Here is an 18,073-nt window from a genome sequence, read left to right as displayed (position 1 = left end):
CCTCCTCTGTAATCTAAATGGTTCAGATTTAGCATTTGTCAGTTGTCAAGTATACAAAGGTTGCAAGGGTTGAGAGGGGCACCCGCTAATGTTGTCACGTTACTAAAATTGCAAACGGGATTTCGATACTAAGGAATAGATCAGTACTCGATTCTGATAACGCAATGATATTAAAAAACAACACTTTCTTTAAACCATAGTACTAAAAATAGTACAGTAGTTTTTTTTTTTATAGTACGATGTGGCCTTATATCTGTGTAATCCAGGTCTTCCAGATTGTGGTCCATGGACATATACTAGTTTATAGTCTCATTTCCTTTGACTCACTTTGGACCTGATTGGTATGGTCCGCAAAGTGAACTGTACAGCCCCGTTTGAAGAGGGGTGTGGCCTTATATTTGTGTAATCCCTTAGTGGTCCAGGTAGGTTCCATAATTGTCCATGGGTTTATACTAGTCTATGTGTCTTATACTTGTTCTGATGCAGGTCAAGGTCATTCTAAAGACTAAATTCTGTCCTGTTAATGTGAATTTTCTAGTATCTATACCTGCTCAAATGAGTATCTAGTTTTGATGCTATTTTACTATTGATTAATATATGATTTCTGATGGTTTTGACAACCGTAGCACCTACACTGTACATTAAATTAGAAATGTTTCCAGTTTTGAAGTTGAGATATATTTGGTGGTAAAAAGACATATCTCGTTGCCCAGTCAGCATTCGCGCAGCCACAGTGTCGTTTGTTACTGGTGGATGATGCAGGACGCAGGATGCTCTCTGACCTTGGAGCGGGGCAGAGGTGGGGCAGGGGGGACTGAGCGATGGGGCCGCAGTCGGCTGGTGCACTGACCTTGTCACGACCAAAGCTTTTTCACCGCCTCTGGTCTCTGTCCGCAACGGATGCTGGGATTGTGTTTGGGTCTTCAGGCAGTTTGGTATCGAGAAGGGTTGAGTAAATTCATTCAGCAGTTTTGGGTTGATTGTGTTATTGATTTAACCGACCATAGTTTAATGCCATACTGAGAAACATTCCAGCAATCAGGTGGCAGATCCTCCACCAGAAAAGTTACATATTGCCTTAAATGTTTATTCACTATTTCAGTTATTAAGAGCCAGATTCCCTTATTGATTACAATGTACTTTGCCATAAAATATCCAAAATGTAAATGCACAAATGTTGAACCCGATCATTTCTTTTAGTAACTAGACCCCAGAACTCACTGTATTACAACAAAAATCAACTTAACAATATTCATTTTAGCTGCCTCCATCTGTATTAAATATTATTAGCCTATAAAATGCTGTGATGTCATCTGAAACCCTGCAACAGACTACTTAATGTACAGTGATGACAAGCTGATAAGTGTTTGATTTAATTCATTAAAACACTGTCTGTCCATCCTAATCATCACTGTGTTTTACAAGAAGACTAAAGCTTAGTGTTTTGTTTTCCTTGTTTTCCAGTGTGCGCTATGGCCGTGCGGAATTGTTTAGAATGCCAACAAGCGCACATAAAGCAGAACAAGGAGGCCGCAGCTCGGACAGCCACAGTGCTAGGAACGTCTAAGTCTGCAATTGCACAGGTAAAGTGTCTCTGGTAGGCTCTATGTAAATCTATTGGTCAGCAGGATAATTCTGTGATCGACGACTCATTTTAGGATTAATGATGATTGTGAGACCAAACATCATCAGGGTTAGATATGTATATTTATTCACAATTATTGATGCTATGACCAAAAATGTTAAAATCCTTAATTTACTCTTACTCACAATATTTAAAATACCATTACCGCTATACAATTAATATACCATTCCTCTACTATGTGAGCAGCTAAATAAAAGTTAATGTGATATGAGTAGCAAGCCTGTTTATATTAGGCTTACTATCTTAGAGTAAAGATTAGATGTATTATTATATATATTTGTTTTACATCGGTTATATTGTAGCCGGAAGAATCATTAAAATTGATTCTCTCCAAGTAAGTTATCCATTCATTTGTCACATCTAGAGGAGCTATAGTCAATAACAGAGGGCAGCATTGTCACAGAATCACTGCCCTTCACTCTTCAAATGTAGCTGTACGTGTAAATACCTGAAATCTCACACGTTACACCGCAGCAGACCTTTCGCCAGTGGCCTTTCGATGTGATACAGTGACTTCCAGTAACAGTCGCGCCGCTCTTCCCTGAACCGGGTGCCAAAGCTCATTCATAATGCAGGCAGCAGCTCTATAGAAAAGCCATTATGTTAAGGACAGCATCTCAAGAGGAATCGCTTCCCAGAGCCCTGAAACCTTAGCCCCACAAACTAATAAAGCCGCAGTGAGTAAAAGGCACTGGCTGGTCCACACCTGAGCCGTAACGGTTTGATTGATTTTCATAAATGCAGAGTCCGGTGGATGCAGTGACAGGTGGAATGTCCCCCATCAGAGACCTGGACAGGCTGCTGCAGGACATGGACATCAACCGCCTCAGGGCCGTGGTCTTCAGAGATATAGTGAGTGCTGCACTAAATACACTGGACATGGGAGAGGCTGGGGCATACACTACCAGTCAGAAGTTTGGACACACATGTTTCTTCTTTACTTTTATGATTATTTACATTGTAGATTCTCTCTGAAGGCATCAAAACTATGAGTAGTACATTTTAAATAGGCACCATTTGCTTTGATCACTGCGTCACACACATGACATTTCTTGACCTTGACAAGAGACTGCGTCAAGAAGCTCACTGAGAGAAGGCCAAGAGTTTGCATCGCATTATAAATAAATATACAATGAAATGAAGATAAAATACAAAACAATGAATTGAGTTATTTAACATTTTTAATAGACAATTCCATATATCTTGCATTATATATTTGATGTCTTCAGGATGTATATACCATGTAGAAATTTGTTTATTTTGTCTTTTAGTAATTGCCATTTACCACAGAAATGTCAATTCCAAAGTCTGAACTGTGTTTCGAACCACTCTTATACCGACATACGATTTACTGTGTAGAATTTGATTAAAAAAAACAGGCATATCATAGAAATGCCTGAATGGCTGATCTTGATTACAATTGTATTAATTGCACTATTACAAACCTTCATCACTCTGGGGGAAATTTATTGTCACCAGTTTACGTGCATTTCTTTGGACAGTAGTAGGAGATTTGGTTGGGTCCTGGTCTAGTCAAGGTTTTGATCCAGGGTTTAGTCAAAGTTTAGTTCCAAGTTTGATATGTGATGTGTGGTATATTTGATCCTCATGGGGAATCCATACAAGTTCAGCATAGTTAGTAGTGATTTGTTGCCTGAATATTCTTTAATTTAACTAATTTAACACCCTCACGCTCCACGTCTCAATACCTGTTTTTATAATGCCACAAATTAGGGTTGTCAAAAGTCACAAAAATCAGATACTCATCGATACTAAAACTAGTGTTGAAACTAGATACTCATTTGAGCGAGTATCGATACTAAAAAGTCAACAGGACAGTACCTTTCTTGAATAGCTTTAGAATTATCTTGAGCTGTATCAGAACTAGTATAAGACGACAAATACATGGACAACTTGGGGGTTACACAGTTTTAAGACCAGGTGGTAATAACATAAAAGTTATTGTTGAAAACGGCATTCTGTTGTCTAAATAAAGTGTTTTTATTATCATTGTGGTATCAGAATCAAGTATCAGTTGTATTCATTAGTATTGAAATCAAGTCTAGCACTAATTAGATAAAAGTTCACTGCACTTATTGTCAGTGTGTAGAGTCCAGGATTTGGATGCACATAGTTTAGTGTGTGCCGTTTGTTCCAGGAGGACAGTAAGCAGGCTCAGTTCTTGGCTCTGGCTGTGGTCTACTTCATCTCTGTTCTGATGGTGTCAAAGTACCGCGACATCCTGGAGCCCCACAATGACAAGAAGGGCCCTCAGAGATCCCAGTCGGCCAGGAGCACAGGTACACAGCAGGAACACCACTCCTCACAAATATTTACTCATGTTATGTCTATGTTGTTTTATGTATTCTCCTTCGATATTGCCGTATGAAGAGAAAAAGCTGTGTACAATCTTAAAGCTGTTGTACATTACACAATAAAATTATAGAACTAATGCTTATTGATTGCACAGAAGGCAAACGGAGTAATATGAAGTGAAAGATGGAAGTTGACAGTATTAATATGAATTATTTATGTGAAATGTATGTATTGGTAATAACTGGTTTGAGATCTATGCTATATATCTTAATGGCATCAATGCAAAAAAACGGATTCCTTATTAAGAACATGCATTCAATATGATCAATACAAAAACGAATATCAAAGCTACTCATTTTAATAAGTATGATACTGATTAATTTCAGAATGGATTTGATTTACTGTATATCAGAGAGAGCTGCAACGGTTAATCTATTAATTGTGACGAGTAGACTATAAAAAGATAAACATAGTCAAATTTTAATGATCGTAATTGTACAGACTAAGAATAATACATTGGATTTGTAAATATTTTCTACTTAGAAGCTTTCAGTCACCATAGTTTGACCTTTATTTGGTTGATAATATATTTAAAAAGACCCACTGTGCTTGTGTCTGTTATATAGTTATAATCTATGAAACCTGTGGATCATTGTTATCAGTTGGATATTATAGTAGAGCAGTGGGTGTATAGAGGTGGCAGTGAAAACGGGGGTTCATTGTCAAAATGGTATCCTGAAAATACGCGAAGAATCACTCCAAATAAAATGCCAGGGGAGTAAATGGTGAGGGGAAACAACTATAACATGGTTAAAATACACTGGCGTAAATGTCTCAATGGTCAATAAAATCGCTGACTTGTAAAGGACTACTAAAATAATAAAACATAACTCCAGTATATTTCTCCTTTGTGAGATTTGTAAAGTCCCATCCATCTTATCCTTCTTGCCTCATAATATTTTTTTTTATGTCTTCTCAGACAGTGGAGCAGTGGCGGGCGGTGCAGAAGTAGAAAATGGCATCTCTCTGCGTCGATACGACTCTGGCATCGGTGAAGACCACACCTCCACCGCCCCCAGTGAGGCAGAGCTCTCCTCCTCCTCCTCCACCACCCACGGCCCGGACGCCATCTCCGAGGCCCTGTCCACCCTGTCCTCTGAGGTCAAACCCTCTGCAACCCCTGACGCAAAGGGCAAGAACGTGAAGGACATCCTGCGCAGCCTTGTGAGCACGCCCGCCGACGACCTCACTGTGGACCCCACTCTGCTGCCCCCGGCCTTTTTAGGAGTGGGAGACGTGGCCCCAGACCCAACGCAGTTCAGGTCCTTTGACAGGTGAGACGCTGTTGGACAGTTGTGCTACATGATGCAAACCTGGTCTATCTCTGTGTCCAGATGCAAGGTAGACATTCAAATCAAATGTAGCTTTTACTGATAACAATTCAAATGCTGATTTTTTTTTTTTTAATTTTTTTTTTATTACAAAATTTATGGACATGATGTTTCATTTATTTATCCAATCAGAAAGCAGAATGGGTCTCACATGAGTCTCATTTCTCAAAAGTATATTTTTCACGAATAGACATGCTCATTTTGAATTCACTTCTACAAAATAAGTGTATGCAAAGTATTTTAGCTCCAGGAATAGGCATTAATTCCAAACCAGGACTTTTCAACATCAGGGGAATAATTATTATGAACACCTGCAGTTTGTTCTTGTGGACTGTGCTCAGAACAGTATATACATAGATTCTTGTCAGATTTCCTATGAGATCCTGAGCTAGTCAAGTTGCCTTGATAAAAGTTGATTTTAGTTGTGATTTCTTAGTCAAAATAGAAAAAAAAATACAAACTCATCAAGACATACATTGTTTTTGGCTCTTTGGTGAGGTTATGGGGGATGCATGGTCTGTGTAAGCAACAAAATTTCAATAGTTGGAGAAAGGTACTTTAATGTATTGTTTTTCCCTTTAAAAAAAAAAAAAAATCTGCCTAAATGACAGCTTTATCAGTTTGTCAGCTCCACTCTCGTGTATTGTCGGAACTGTGGTTTCTCTTCACAAAACGGGTTATTCACACATAGCTGCGGGCGCATGGAAGACATCGCAGCTGGATATGCCCCGGAGTGAAGTTGCCAAATCCTTAAAAGCAATCTGTTATGGAAAAGCCTTTTGTTTAGAGACATCTCTCAGATTTCTAGGTTTTGATGCAGCTTCCTGAGCGCACTGACACAAAAGCCTTAGATCACAGATTTGCTTTGCTTTGCTCTGTCAATATATTAGCATTCATCTTTGTGAGTTGTCAAGTCAAATATCTCTATTTTAATGCAGTATTATCGGTAATATGGGTTGTGTTAAAATGGCCTTTGAACAACTTAGTGTCATTGGTAGCTGTTGTTTATTAAAAAGAAAACTCAACCCAATTATGTTTTGTAGGGGGACAACATTTAATAATATCATTAAAATCTCAAATTCTATTTAGCATAATATTGGCCCGTTAACTTTAGTGAGTTTGTGAACCCAATCACTTACAAAAATATAAACCAGTCTCAGTTATTTTGGATTTTTTTTTTATGTTAAATTACTCCAAACATCTTATTGAGCTGGGATGTGTACAGCAGTCTGTAGTAGCGTTGTCAAATAACGAAAATCAGATACTAATCGACACTAAAACTATAAGTATAAGACCAGACAGAGAAGTATACGCCCATGGACCACTATGGAACCTATGTATAAGGCCACATGGTAGTATACAAGAAAGTACTATTATTTAAAGTTGAAAATCGGTATTGCGTATCGAGTCTATTCCTTAGTACTGAAATCGAGTTTGAAATTTTAATCTGTAGTTACCCTTCAAAACAGAAAACTCACAGACCGACCGAGGTGAAACAAGACGGCCGCTGATCTGGTTTGAATTTACTCCCCGGTGAGGAGTGGGAGTACAGTCAACGCTTCTTTGGGGATGATGTCAACTTCAAAATCTTTCTCACAAACTTACATCTAGACCAGTCCGTCCCCGCTTCTGCCCCCAACTGTGGGAATTCCGGGGCATCTTTATCTTTGGAATGCTTTGTCAGGTCTCCGGACGCTCCTCCTCATATCAGGGGATTAGACTGGCTCCTGTCCGCTCGGTATGGAACACTCTTATAAGGCACACAGGAGCTGGAGAGCGTAGGCTAACAGCTTGCTCTTAGTACAGCCAAAACCCACAGACTTAATACATCTGACTGCAGGTAATGGAAGTGACTCTGAGAAATGGAGTCTGTGTTTTTAAAAGGCCTAACTCAAGTAACGGCGCACTAGAAGTCATTTGTGGCGACGGCCGTAAATTTGGAAAGATATAAAAGTCATATTTCATCTCTTTGTTGGGAGACTTGGATAGTTGTAATTGCAGAAATGAGCACGGTATACAGTAGTAGGTCAGTATTGCTCTGGATACTTTAGAATGCGTTTTATAGTTGGTTATTATTAACTGTCTTGACCTATTTTAGGGAATCAGACTGAGGAAATAATACAGGCTTTGTGAAATGTATTACAACTAATTGAAAGCACAGTTAGGAACAAGTAATATAGATTTTAGCACTACCTCAAAAGTACTGTGCATTTTTTACAAGTTTACAGCAGGCCTGTTATACAGAATCAACTTTTTAAGACTTTTAACCATGTTGTAGTTGTTTCCCCCCTGACGTATCCTGTCGAAGTTGTATTTAGCGTGATTCATTCATGTTTAAGTAGTTTTTATTCTTCTTTATTCTGCGTTATCACAGCCACCCATACACAACCACTGCGACGCACTTAGTTCTTTCTTCAATTTTATTTTCTGACAGGCGTAAGACTCGGCAGCGTCACGTGGTCTTTTCTGCACAAATGAAGAAAATCCGCTACTTGCCCATGAGATGTGCAGCTGCATGTTTTTTTGTCGTGATCATGTTTACGGCGACGTCAGCTCCCTCAGTTTGGGCCCCTCAGTTTTGTAACGCAGAAGTCAACAGATTTGTTTCTTTTATTAAGTTGTTTTAGCTCATTATTGTGAGTTAAAATGTCCAAATTATAACATAATAATCCACCGGTGTCATAGATTATAACTATATGACAAGCACAATATGTATTCTTTAAATGGTTGCGTTTGATTTTTCTACTAAGACTGGCATTCTTGCTGCTTCTTCATCTATGAAAAACAGATCAAATAATAGAACTACTTTTTACACAATTTGTATTAGTTTTATAATTTTATTTCTTGATGTATTCTGTATTATATATGCCTTCTTACACTTATATGCCGGTGTCCAAAATGTAAAAAAAGTAGAAGAAAATATCCCTGTTTTAATATGTATAAACTAAGTGTAAAAAAAAAAAGCTTTGATAATTTTTTACTTTTTTCAGTTATTGATGTAAACAATCCATGATACAATTAGAGATTTTTAAATTTCAATCAATTTTGAGAAAGGCTCAAAGCAATTTACAACTTTTTACCCATTCACACACACACATTCATACACCACAAGCCCGTCACAATAACACATTTTGAAGTGCGTAGAAGTAAATATAGACGATAAACTGTAATATTGAAACCAAACCATAAAGCAGAAATATCCCCTAAAACTATTCTAAATCTACAAAACTGTAAAAAATATGAACTGCAATAAATAAAAAACAGATTGCACACATAAGTAGTTAGTTTGGATATATAATGAGTTATAGAAGTTCATAATTCGACGTTCTACAGCTCAAATCTCAACATAGAGCAGAAAAATAACCCAAATTTTCCCACTAGTACAAAGAAAAATTACCAAAATAAATATTGACTGTCAAAAATTCTTGCCCTGCCTGCCATGTACTGAACGATAAGTCAATTTAGTAATTATTGTGAGAGACTTTAACATACTGGACAACCTTTTTGACTTACATACAGTTCCACGTTTATATCAAATATAATTTTATTCAAACATTCCAGTTAAAGGCTACATCCCAAATTTGCCGTTCCATCACTTTTCACAGCTTTCACCTTAAACTTCATTAAACTTCCATAACTGTCTAACTGCACAGCATCCCTGTCTACATCTACCGCCTTATCGTCTCCTCTTATCAGCCTGCATCTCTGGCCCCAACCTTTGCAGATATTGCTCCAACCATATTTATTATCTTGTATATTGTCTTAATCACCATTTAGCCTCTCCCCCTGACCAGCAAATCTTCTTCTGCCATAACACAGCACCTCTGGCTAAATTTACGAGTCCGGTGCATGGAAAAGCCGGGATCCCCCAGATAAAACCCGGGGGTGGGTCAGAGGGTGAAGTATCCGTACTGATTTATTTAGCCGTGTAAACCTGCTCGCTAGCTCCCATCTATTTCTGAGCTATGCCCCTGTTTTGACAGCCAGTCGGAGAATGTTTGCTGATGCTAACCAGAGCTAAACATTGTCATTGTGCAAGCCGGTGATTTAGACAGTAGAATGTGTGAGTGTTCGACGTGGGGATATACACGGAGCGGTTGTTAGCATTCCGGGCCGCAGAGGCTGTATGCGTGTGAAGGCAGATGATGTGATAAGTCGTGTTGTTAATGGTGATGGCCTATTCAAACAGACACGGTTTCACCTCTTTCAGTTAAATGCTTCGGTTTTGTGGTACTTCGCTTTCAGAAATACACCTGCCTTTGTGTTCCCAGCTGTCCGCACGCAGTTGTCTATAAAATGTTTTTCAAAGGACACGATCTTTTTGGACATTTGTTGGTTTACATTACATCACGGTACTTCCATCGCCACAGGTGACCCGAGGCTGACGGACAGAGATGTGGCTACCAGCGGTCTCCTGAGCTACTGCCAGTTATTCACACAAACGCTACGTCTATATGTATTACCCAAGGACTCAGTGTTTTAGAGGTTTGCTAGTTTTATTGACTGCTAGTTTCTTGAATTACTTGTGTACAAATTACTAAGCCTGTCACGAATACCTTTTTGAAGTTTGACGATAAAGTATGTTACTGAAACCAAACCCTAAAGCAGAATTATCCCCAAACTATACAATAAGAGTATTCTAAATGGACAATATTGTTAAAAAATATGAACTGCACTTAAAAAAAATAACAGAATTAAACTCTTAGTAGTTAGTTTGGCGCTATAATGAATGTTCACTGCAGCTCAAATTTTATCATAGCGCAGAAAAATAGCCAAAATGTTCCCTCTACTGCAAAGAAAAAGTATCCACCATAAATCTTGACCTCCAAATATTATATTGTTCCATTCTATGCTGCAATATTTACAGGTACAAGACTATTTCGCAACTTTAACAATATAAAAGTATAGACGTGTTCTTGTATGGTTTCTCTTATGACCTTAGGCTGTGTTATGAGGAGGAATAGTGTCAGAAATAATTCTACTTTATTAGCACAGTGATGCCAAAGTATAAGGTGACTTTGCTTGAAAAACTTGTATGTACTGAGTAAACCGCAAAGCAATGCAAAACTGAAAAAAAAAAAAGTGAATGTCAAGATGAAAGCTCTGCTGGAAGTCCACCTCCTCCTACACACGACAAGGTCAGAGCCACACTGGGATTTCTTTTTTTTTTTTTTTTTTCCTTCAAAGCAACATAATGCCTCATACATACACAGGCTCATACATTTTTAAAAGATAAGAAAAACGCTGTAACTGCAATGTTTTTAGGTTTAATATTCAGTTTTATTCTTGCAAAGGGAGTAAAATTCTCAATAACTTGCAAAATTGGACCGAAATACTGACCAAATATTTCAAGTACTAACAGTCTGAACTCATATTTACCACACCAAAACGAATGACCAATGTGTTTTAAGTCTATAAAAGCCTTAGACATTATCTCCTTCAAATGTAATCTATTATTGACCTCACTGCCCCTTTGATTTGACACACCACTCCCTTCTCACTTACTTTGCCTAAAATAGCAGCAGATTACCAGAACCGCTGTTTACGGCTTTCATCGGTTGCAGGTTAAAGCCTTGTGAATAATTAAGGCTGGTACGTTGTAGTGCTCCCGTTTGGGGGGCGATTTCGGGGGTGGTGGGGGGTGGTCTGCTGACGGCCTGATGAATCGACTGGGGCGGCCCACTCATGATAAGTGTGGCTAATGACCTGCTGAATAATTCACAGGTCCAGTGCCACAGATGGAGGGCCCAAATACTGCGCAAATATGTTAGAGGCTCGTTCTGGACAGATTCAAGTACTCCTTTATACACGCATATGCATATAATCACTTATTTAAATGACTGGGGTACTTTGTCTCTGCCCCCTGCTGTTGACACTCAGCATCTGCGTCATCTGATACTGTACATATTTGTGAACATTTGCTTTTTATCAGTGTGTTGTCATTATAAGCTATGGAGTACTTTTATGTTATACAGACGCTTTGTAATGCAAGATGTTATTATTGCATTGCCTGAAATGTTCCTCAGTATGGCATTAAACTTTTCTTTCTTGCAGGTATTTTTATTTGTGAAAAATACCTTGAAAATCATGTATTCTTGCTGTGAATGAACTCGCTTCTTCACAGATCTGACCTGTAACTTGCCCTGGCTGTGCTACCTTGTGTTATTCCCATGGAAATAGAAACATGTAATGTCATACAGTGAACATTCTCAGCAAGGAAACAACATCTCTATGGAAACACGGAGGTGACAGACCCTGCAACAGAAAGTTATATCAGGAGTCTCAAACTCGTGGCCCGGGGGCCAATTGCGGCCCGCGAGATGATATTTTGTAGCCCGCTGGACAATATGAAAGTTTAATGTTGGTATGTTGGCATTACCATATTGTGTGTAGAAGATTCCGCCAAATCGGTAAACCCCAAACACAAGTGTCACTCGCGCTGTATACTGCCGTCACAAAAGATTCAACAAATAATGATGTAAATCCATAAAATCCACAAGAATTGGCATAATTTTTCAGATAATTTGAGTTTAAGACCCATGAGTTACATAGTGCCTCTTTAAGTCTAGAGACCATCTTTCTAAAGAATTATACATTTATTCCATCGTGTTGATTGCAGTTGCTTTCCTTTTTTTTCTCTCTAACATAATTTTAGGCTCGTAAGGATACTATTAAATTTGAAAATAAAAAACAGTTACAAACACACATTTTATTGATAACCCGTACTAACACTGTGCAAACATCATACTTTTCAAGAAACAGTGTTGACTTGAATACATCACCATGCAAATCTGCCAGAGTTTGTTTACATCACTCTTTACGTCTTGAAAAAGCAGTGGCTGTCTGCCCTCTGGTCCTGACGTGTCTGTTCCCATAGATCAATGAAAGCTCGGGTCGGCTGTCAGACTTAAACATTCTCTGTAACTTTTAATAGACCCGATCAGCTGCTTTAAATCTACAGCCTTTGATACTGAGGCCAGGTCTGTCCGCCTGCACCACGGGAAGCCCACTCTCACCCCTCCTCCCTCCTGACAATGTGTAAGAATGTCTTTTTCAACTCCAGATTCTCCAAATATCCCAACTAGAGCTGCTCTTCTTTGGTCAATGGTGTCTTATTCGACCAAAAATCTGATTAGTCAACTAATTATTATATTTTAATTTTACAGTGGAACTAAACACTAGATCCACTTGGTGTTTAGTCCCATTTTAAGGAATTATTTTGGACAGCAGCGTGGTATATTTTGAGTTATTTGAATATTTGGAAGTGAATTCTGAGTTTAATCTGCATTTTTTTTCCCCATATACACAGTTTTTCTTGTACTGTTTAAAGAGTTGTTTTTGCATTAACTCCTGTGCAGTTGTTTCCATGTCCTCTTTTTAGAATCATAATCTCGGACTGCATGTATAAATGGGCATAGCTAACCTGCTAGCTCTGGCTCCAGTTCACTTTCTATTGAAAAACTGTTGCCCTTCTCTCTGTAACTGCTGTTGTCAGACTTGTTATTTTGGTCTTAAAATGTTTGTATTAACCTGCTATACATGATCCTACATTTTGTGACTATAAATCAAGATATGAACATTAATAACAGACCAGCGAGGCACGGCCTTTCCCCGAGGCTGCTCCCGCTGACGTTAGCAAGACCCTCGATTAGCTTCACTTTCCTGGAGCCGAACGCTATGGGTGACGTCCCTTAGTCCACTTTTTTATACAATCTGTGATCAAAATCAGCTCATTTTATCTGTCGGGACTGTCGATCCTATGCCAGACTTTTTGTCAATGTTCAAAAAGTTAAAAATGCGATTATTTGAGGGGGAATTGTAAAGAAACCAGCGAAAACGGGCCTTGTCTTTATTGGATCAAGAATTTCTTTAGTTGACTGCAGCCCTAATCCTAACTTTTTTCTTTTTTCCTTTTCTTTTTTATGCTGTCGTTGGTTTGCGTTTGTGAGCCCGCTTCTCCCTTGTCAGCGCCGATAAGCAGGACCCTTCTGGCTTTGATAGGCCCAGTGGTCTGTCAGAGCCCTGTTTTGAGATGACAGCTTATCTACGAGCTGCCTCTGCTCCCAGCTGCTGTGCGCCGGATGGGAACTCAACTCCACGGCACCAAGCACTTCCTGTTACTTTTACAGGGGGACATCTAAAGAGGGAGCGCTATGCTGACCTGATAACCAGCGTGTAAACATTCAATCCAGCTGTCAGTGGATTTGAGTGGATACACTGAAATGTTTTACTTAAAAAATGTTGGAGCTGTTTACTCGAATCAATAACAAAGAGATATTGTAGAAGTAACATTCTGGCTAACATGTTTTTTTCTTGGCTTGTTTAACATATGGAGCTATATATAAACTATATACAAAAAATAAACACAACAAGCCCTAACTAAAATGTTGAAGCAGTTTATAGGAGGATCAGTAAACAAGAGATTATAAGGAAGTAACATGCGCACTAACAAGTTGTGTCTTGACTTGTTTTCACCCTGGGCTTCTTACCTATATTTTTGAGTAAATCAGAGTGTAAAATGTTGTTAATCTCTTTAGCTCCACTGGTAATCCATAGATAAACTTCACAAACTCACAAAAACACACACTCTAACTGCTGTTTCTTGTTGTTTTGCTAACTTGCATATTCATTTTTGCCAAGAGACGACAGGGTAAGAGTTACAAGACCCATTCAGTGTTAAAATACTTTGTGTTCAGTCTTTGGATGGATCTGAGGTTGAGGTTCCTGCTTACTTAAAAAGAGAATTCCTGCTGCTCGCTCGGCCATCATTTACAGAGCACAAGCAAATATGCATATTTTGCGATGACAAACTGATTCTCCAATACCTCCAGATGTTTTTTTTTTATTATTAAAAAAACTACACCTACTGTGCGTCCTTTTGATCATACTGTAACCTTTTTCTTACTGTATCAATTTTTAGTAACTATGCCATAGTTACTAAAAATGATCACCCACTAACCTGAAGATGGCAGTTCAGTTCTTGCCGTCATCAACATGTACTGTCTTTGAGAACTTATGAAAGACACTGCACCCTCTTTACCTGCATAAGTCTGTCAAACTTCAAGTGGCTCGAAAAGCACTTTATTGGACTTGTGTAATAATATTTACATTACAATTGAAGATAAATGGTTGTATGACTTGTCTTTTTTTTTGTCTCCTTACAGAAGCGTTGTTGTTGCCCCAAAGAAGCCAGGAATGCCCCCGGCTCCTGCCTCCTCCGCCCCTGCCCCAGCAGCCAGCGCAGCCTCTGTGTCTGGGGGCACACCTCTGGAGAGTGTGTCCGTGGTATCTGCTACTGATGCCTCCCAGAGCACATCCACAGACCCTGCAGCTGGTCAGTACACTCACACACTGATAAAACAACAGCCCCGAGCTGATGAGTGCTAGCCCTCTGGAGACCCACAGGATTAGCTTACTCTGACATGGCTGACCATTGTATGAAATATTCAGGTACCTCAAGTGTACCTCAAGTGTATTGAATTTTAAGGGGATATCCCAGAACTAAAAAAACTCTATAACCTTTGAAGTGGGCGATGCATGAGCTATAATATGATATTGAAATGGTGACCAGCAGAATATCAGAGAGATCTAATTTACTTTTGTGTGAGATTTACCCGAAACAATGGCTCAAATTTTTCCAGGTTACGATATTCTTACATGATACCACATTTTCGATTTCAGTACTTTTACTAGTACCTTTTCCTGATGAAATAAGAATGATAATTATCAAACATTTCATTTAATACATTTATCATTCATTTGTGATAAATTAATGATAAATGTATTATGTGGTACAAGTACATTTCTAGAGCTCTCTCTGCAGTACTTTTACATGGTGCCCAGTCCCATATAGATAGGTAGGTTAGTTTGTACATTTAAGAGGTTGCAGATCTACTGATAATCATAACATAATACTCAAAACTCAACACTCAAATCTAATTTTAATATTTAATTTGGTGTCAATTTTCTGATTGGAATTTTTCTACTCCCTAATTCTTACAGATGGACATTACTGTGTGGTGTCAGTGCAGTCCATTGAGTCTTTTCATATACATTTTTGTGGTTAGCTACCATGTTTTAGAAAACGTAGTATTTCATCAAGATAACATCAAATATTATTGGGAAAAATATAAGATCGTACTTTCAGACTGCTACTAGCCAGAGTCAACTCAACCTGTCTATGTGGAATAATAATGTCTATAATATTGAGCTTATATGTTAAATAGGTTTAGGAGCCATGTTTTGCATATTTTATCTTCTTCGTCTCTGGTAGGTTGGGAGCATTAGCTGACCACTTTTAGCGCCTTAGTCGAGGACCCGTTCACTATAAAACTCCCGGACAGCTCCATGTTTGCCTATGGACGGCCCACGATGACTGCTTAAGCGCTCGCATGCCTCTCTCTGTCAGCCCGCGGTGTAGAGTAAACACGCTTTTGGGCTCTGTGTGTTTTTAGCGCGGCAGTGGGAGGACTAATGGAGCAGTTCATTTACTCCTCTTTGTTTGAAGGGGCTACTTGAGCTGGAGAGGGCCTTGGTCAGATGGAGCTGTTTAACACCTCTATACACACACGCACCGCACACACGCACACACAGACACACATACATGCATACATGCATTTATGTTGGGTTTCCATGCTTCTTGGGGACATTACATTGACTTGCATCTTTTTCCTAGAGACTGATTCTAACTTTAACGGTTTAACAGTGACTTTTCTAAAATCAGAATTCTGACAGCAGCTAGCATGCTAATGACACACTAGCTGTTCCATGGATGCTTTATAATTATATATAGATGGCGCACAAAGGCAATGGTTATTTTGAACCATAAACAGCTGCTTTTACAATATAACAATAATGAGGCTAATTAATAAACTAATTTACAGTGGTGCAGCGGTAAGTGCTCTCACCTGACAACAAGGAGATTCTGGGTTTGATCCCCGGCCAGGAAGGACTTTTCTGTGATGGTGTTTGCATGTTCTACCCATGTCTTTGTAGGTTAACTCAAACATTAATAACATGTATAACAGGGTGCCCTCTGGAGCCAGGACTCCATTGACAATGAGATTCAAAATCAGTGGGACTTTTCTTGTTAAATAAAGTATTAAAAATAAAATAATAATAATTTAATTACTCTACCTTACATGGAAAAAGTGGTTACACCCCCTTTATCTTCAAACCATGTTCTTATCTAATAATTAAGCATATACATCATGGAGCTTCATTTTTGTTCCCATAAAGGAGGCAAATCTCCATGTTTGTATCTGTGTGTGTACAGATTGTTGTCCCCACAATGTGAGAAATACCTGCCGACACACAGACACACACACATTCCACTGTCTGTCATTCCTGAAGAGTTATCCCTGCTCCGAGACCGTCCTGGCTGGGAAAACAAGCACAGATCACCCCCTCACTCCTCCCCCTCCTCTATATTCAGCTGGGCATTAGCTTATTTATGAGGCACAGGCGAGTGAATTTACTGGCAGATCAATCAAAGATGGACTCGGAGTGTCGGAGTGTGTCACAGTCGAAATGGAGTCGTAAAGCACTTTTTAGTCCCGTAATGAAATGCTCACGAAAACAGCCCAAAAGGGTAAAGTGGTATGCAGTATTTTAACTTCAATATACAGTAGCTGAAGTCACACACATTTATTTGCGTTGCTCAGGGCTGGGATTGAACTGCCAACCTTCGGGTTCGTGGGGTAAATTCTCCACAGCACTGAACCACTTCCACCCAAAAACAAAACTAATAAAAAAGTTCATTTAAAGTTGCACAGCGTAACTCTCAGATGGAGGGCACTTTGTTATTACTTTGCCAGAAATGTTACACAGTATGACATTAAACGTATCTACCTCTACGGAGACAAGCAGGTGGCACCTTCAGGCAAAGATACATATCAGATCTGTGCAGAGGTGACCCCCCACACCCTTACACACCCAGGAATGCGTATATTTCATGGTATTTCTTTAGCAATAAAACAACCATAACTGAATAAATGTAAGAAATACATGCTTAATGCCATACTGTGGATTATTCCAGCCAAAGCAATGACATCAGTGCAGCTTTAACAAATATATTGAGGTCACAGGAGGTTGCGCACTTGACACAGTAAAAAATTAACACACTTGCATACACATATAGACACATTCTCTGAACTACATATTACTCTGTCTACATCTCATCAGATTTAACTCGTCATCTGTCCGTCAAATAAAATGCCCAAAAATGACACCGCAAAACGATAACCCGCTAAAATGATAGCAGCAGTTGACAGCGAGCCTCCCCGCGCACCGCATTGTCCATTATAAAATTGTCAATTGATAAGAAAGACGTATTGTGCTCGGAGTACATCACCCACTATCTAACCATAAAATTACCCCACTACTTGCCCCAGTCACCCATAAATCCCACTCCTCCGTACATTTGAATGGAGGACATTATATTATTTTATGTTTCCGCACAGGTTTATGGTGCTAAGGCCTCTGTATAATGTATAGCCTTGTGTTTGTGCGTACGGTGCGGACTAATAACTGGAGTTCTTTGGTTTCTCCCTGCAGCGGGCCAGGATCCAGCCAGCGCAAGCCTGCCATCTGTCCCCCCACTCTCCCCTGTGACCCAGAACACAACCCCCAGTATGAGGTGATTCATCTTCTTTTCTCTCACTCAACGCACACACCATCAGCTGTTTCAAAAGCATAAACAATCACTTTCATATGCAAACAC

At 39.2% G+C, this 18,073-nt stretch overlaps 1 protein-coding gene across 6 annotated transcripts in view; it reads left to right on the top strand.

Moving 5' to 3' along the window:
- Positions 1–18,073, top strand: part of lrba (LPS responsive beige-like anchor protein) — a 258,545-nt gene that overhangs the window by 59,036 nt on the left and 181,436 nt on the right. For 5 of the 6 annotated variants that reach the window (XM_033972966.2, XM_055221266.1, XM_055221263.1 and 2 more), the window contains 6 exons: positions 1,465–1,583; positions 2,390–2,497; positions 3,804–3,945; positions 4,941–5,295; positions 14,517–14,686; positions 17,908–17,989. In XM_033972966.2, coding sequence (XP_033828857.1) covers positions 1,465–1,583; positions 2,390–2,497; positions 3,804–3,945; positions 4,941–5,295; positions 14,517–14,686; positions 17,908–17,989 — 976 coding nt within the window. The remainder of the gene's footprint in view (positions 1–1,464; positions 1,584–2,389; positions 2,498–3,803; positions 3,946–4,940; positions 5,296–14,516; positions 14,687–17,907; positions 17,990–18,073) is intronic. The other variant, XM_055221265.1, reaches the window with a different exon arrangement.

The sequence above is a fragment of the Periophthalmus magnuspinnatus genome, chromosome 1, assembly GCF_009829125.3.
Source record: "Periophthalmus magnuspinnatus isolate fPerMag1 chromosome 1, fPerMag1.2.pri, whole genome shotgun sequence".
NCBI lineage: Eukaryota > Metazoa > Chordata > Actinopteri > Gobiiformes > Gobiidae > Periophthalmus > Periophthalmus magnuspinnatus.
This window is presented reverse-complemented; position numbering and strand designations above follow the sequence as displayed.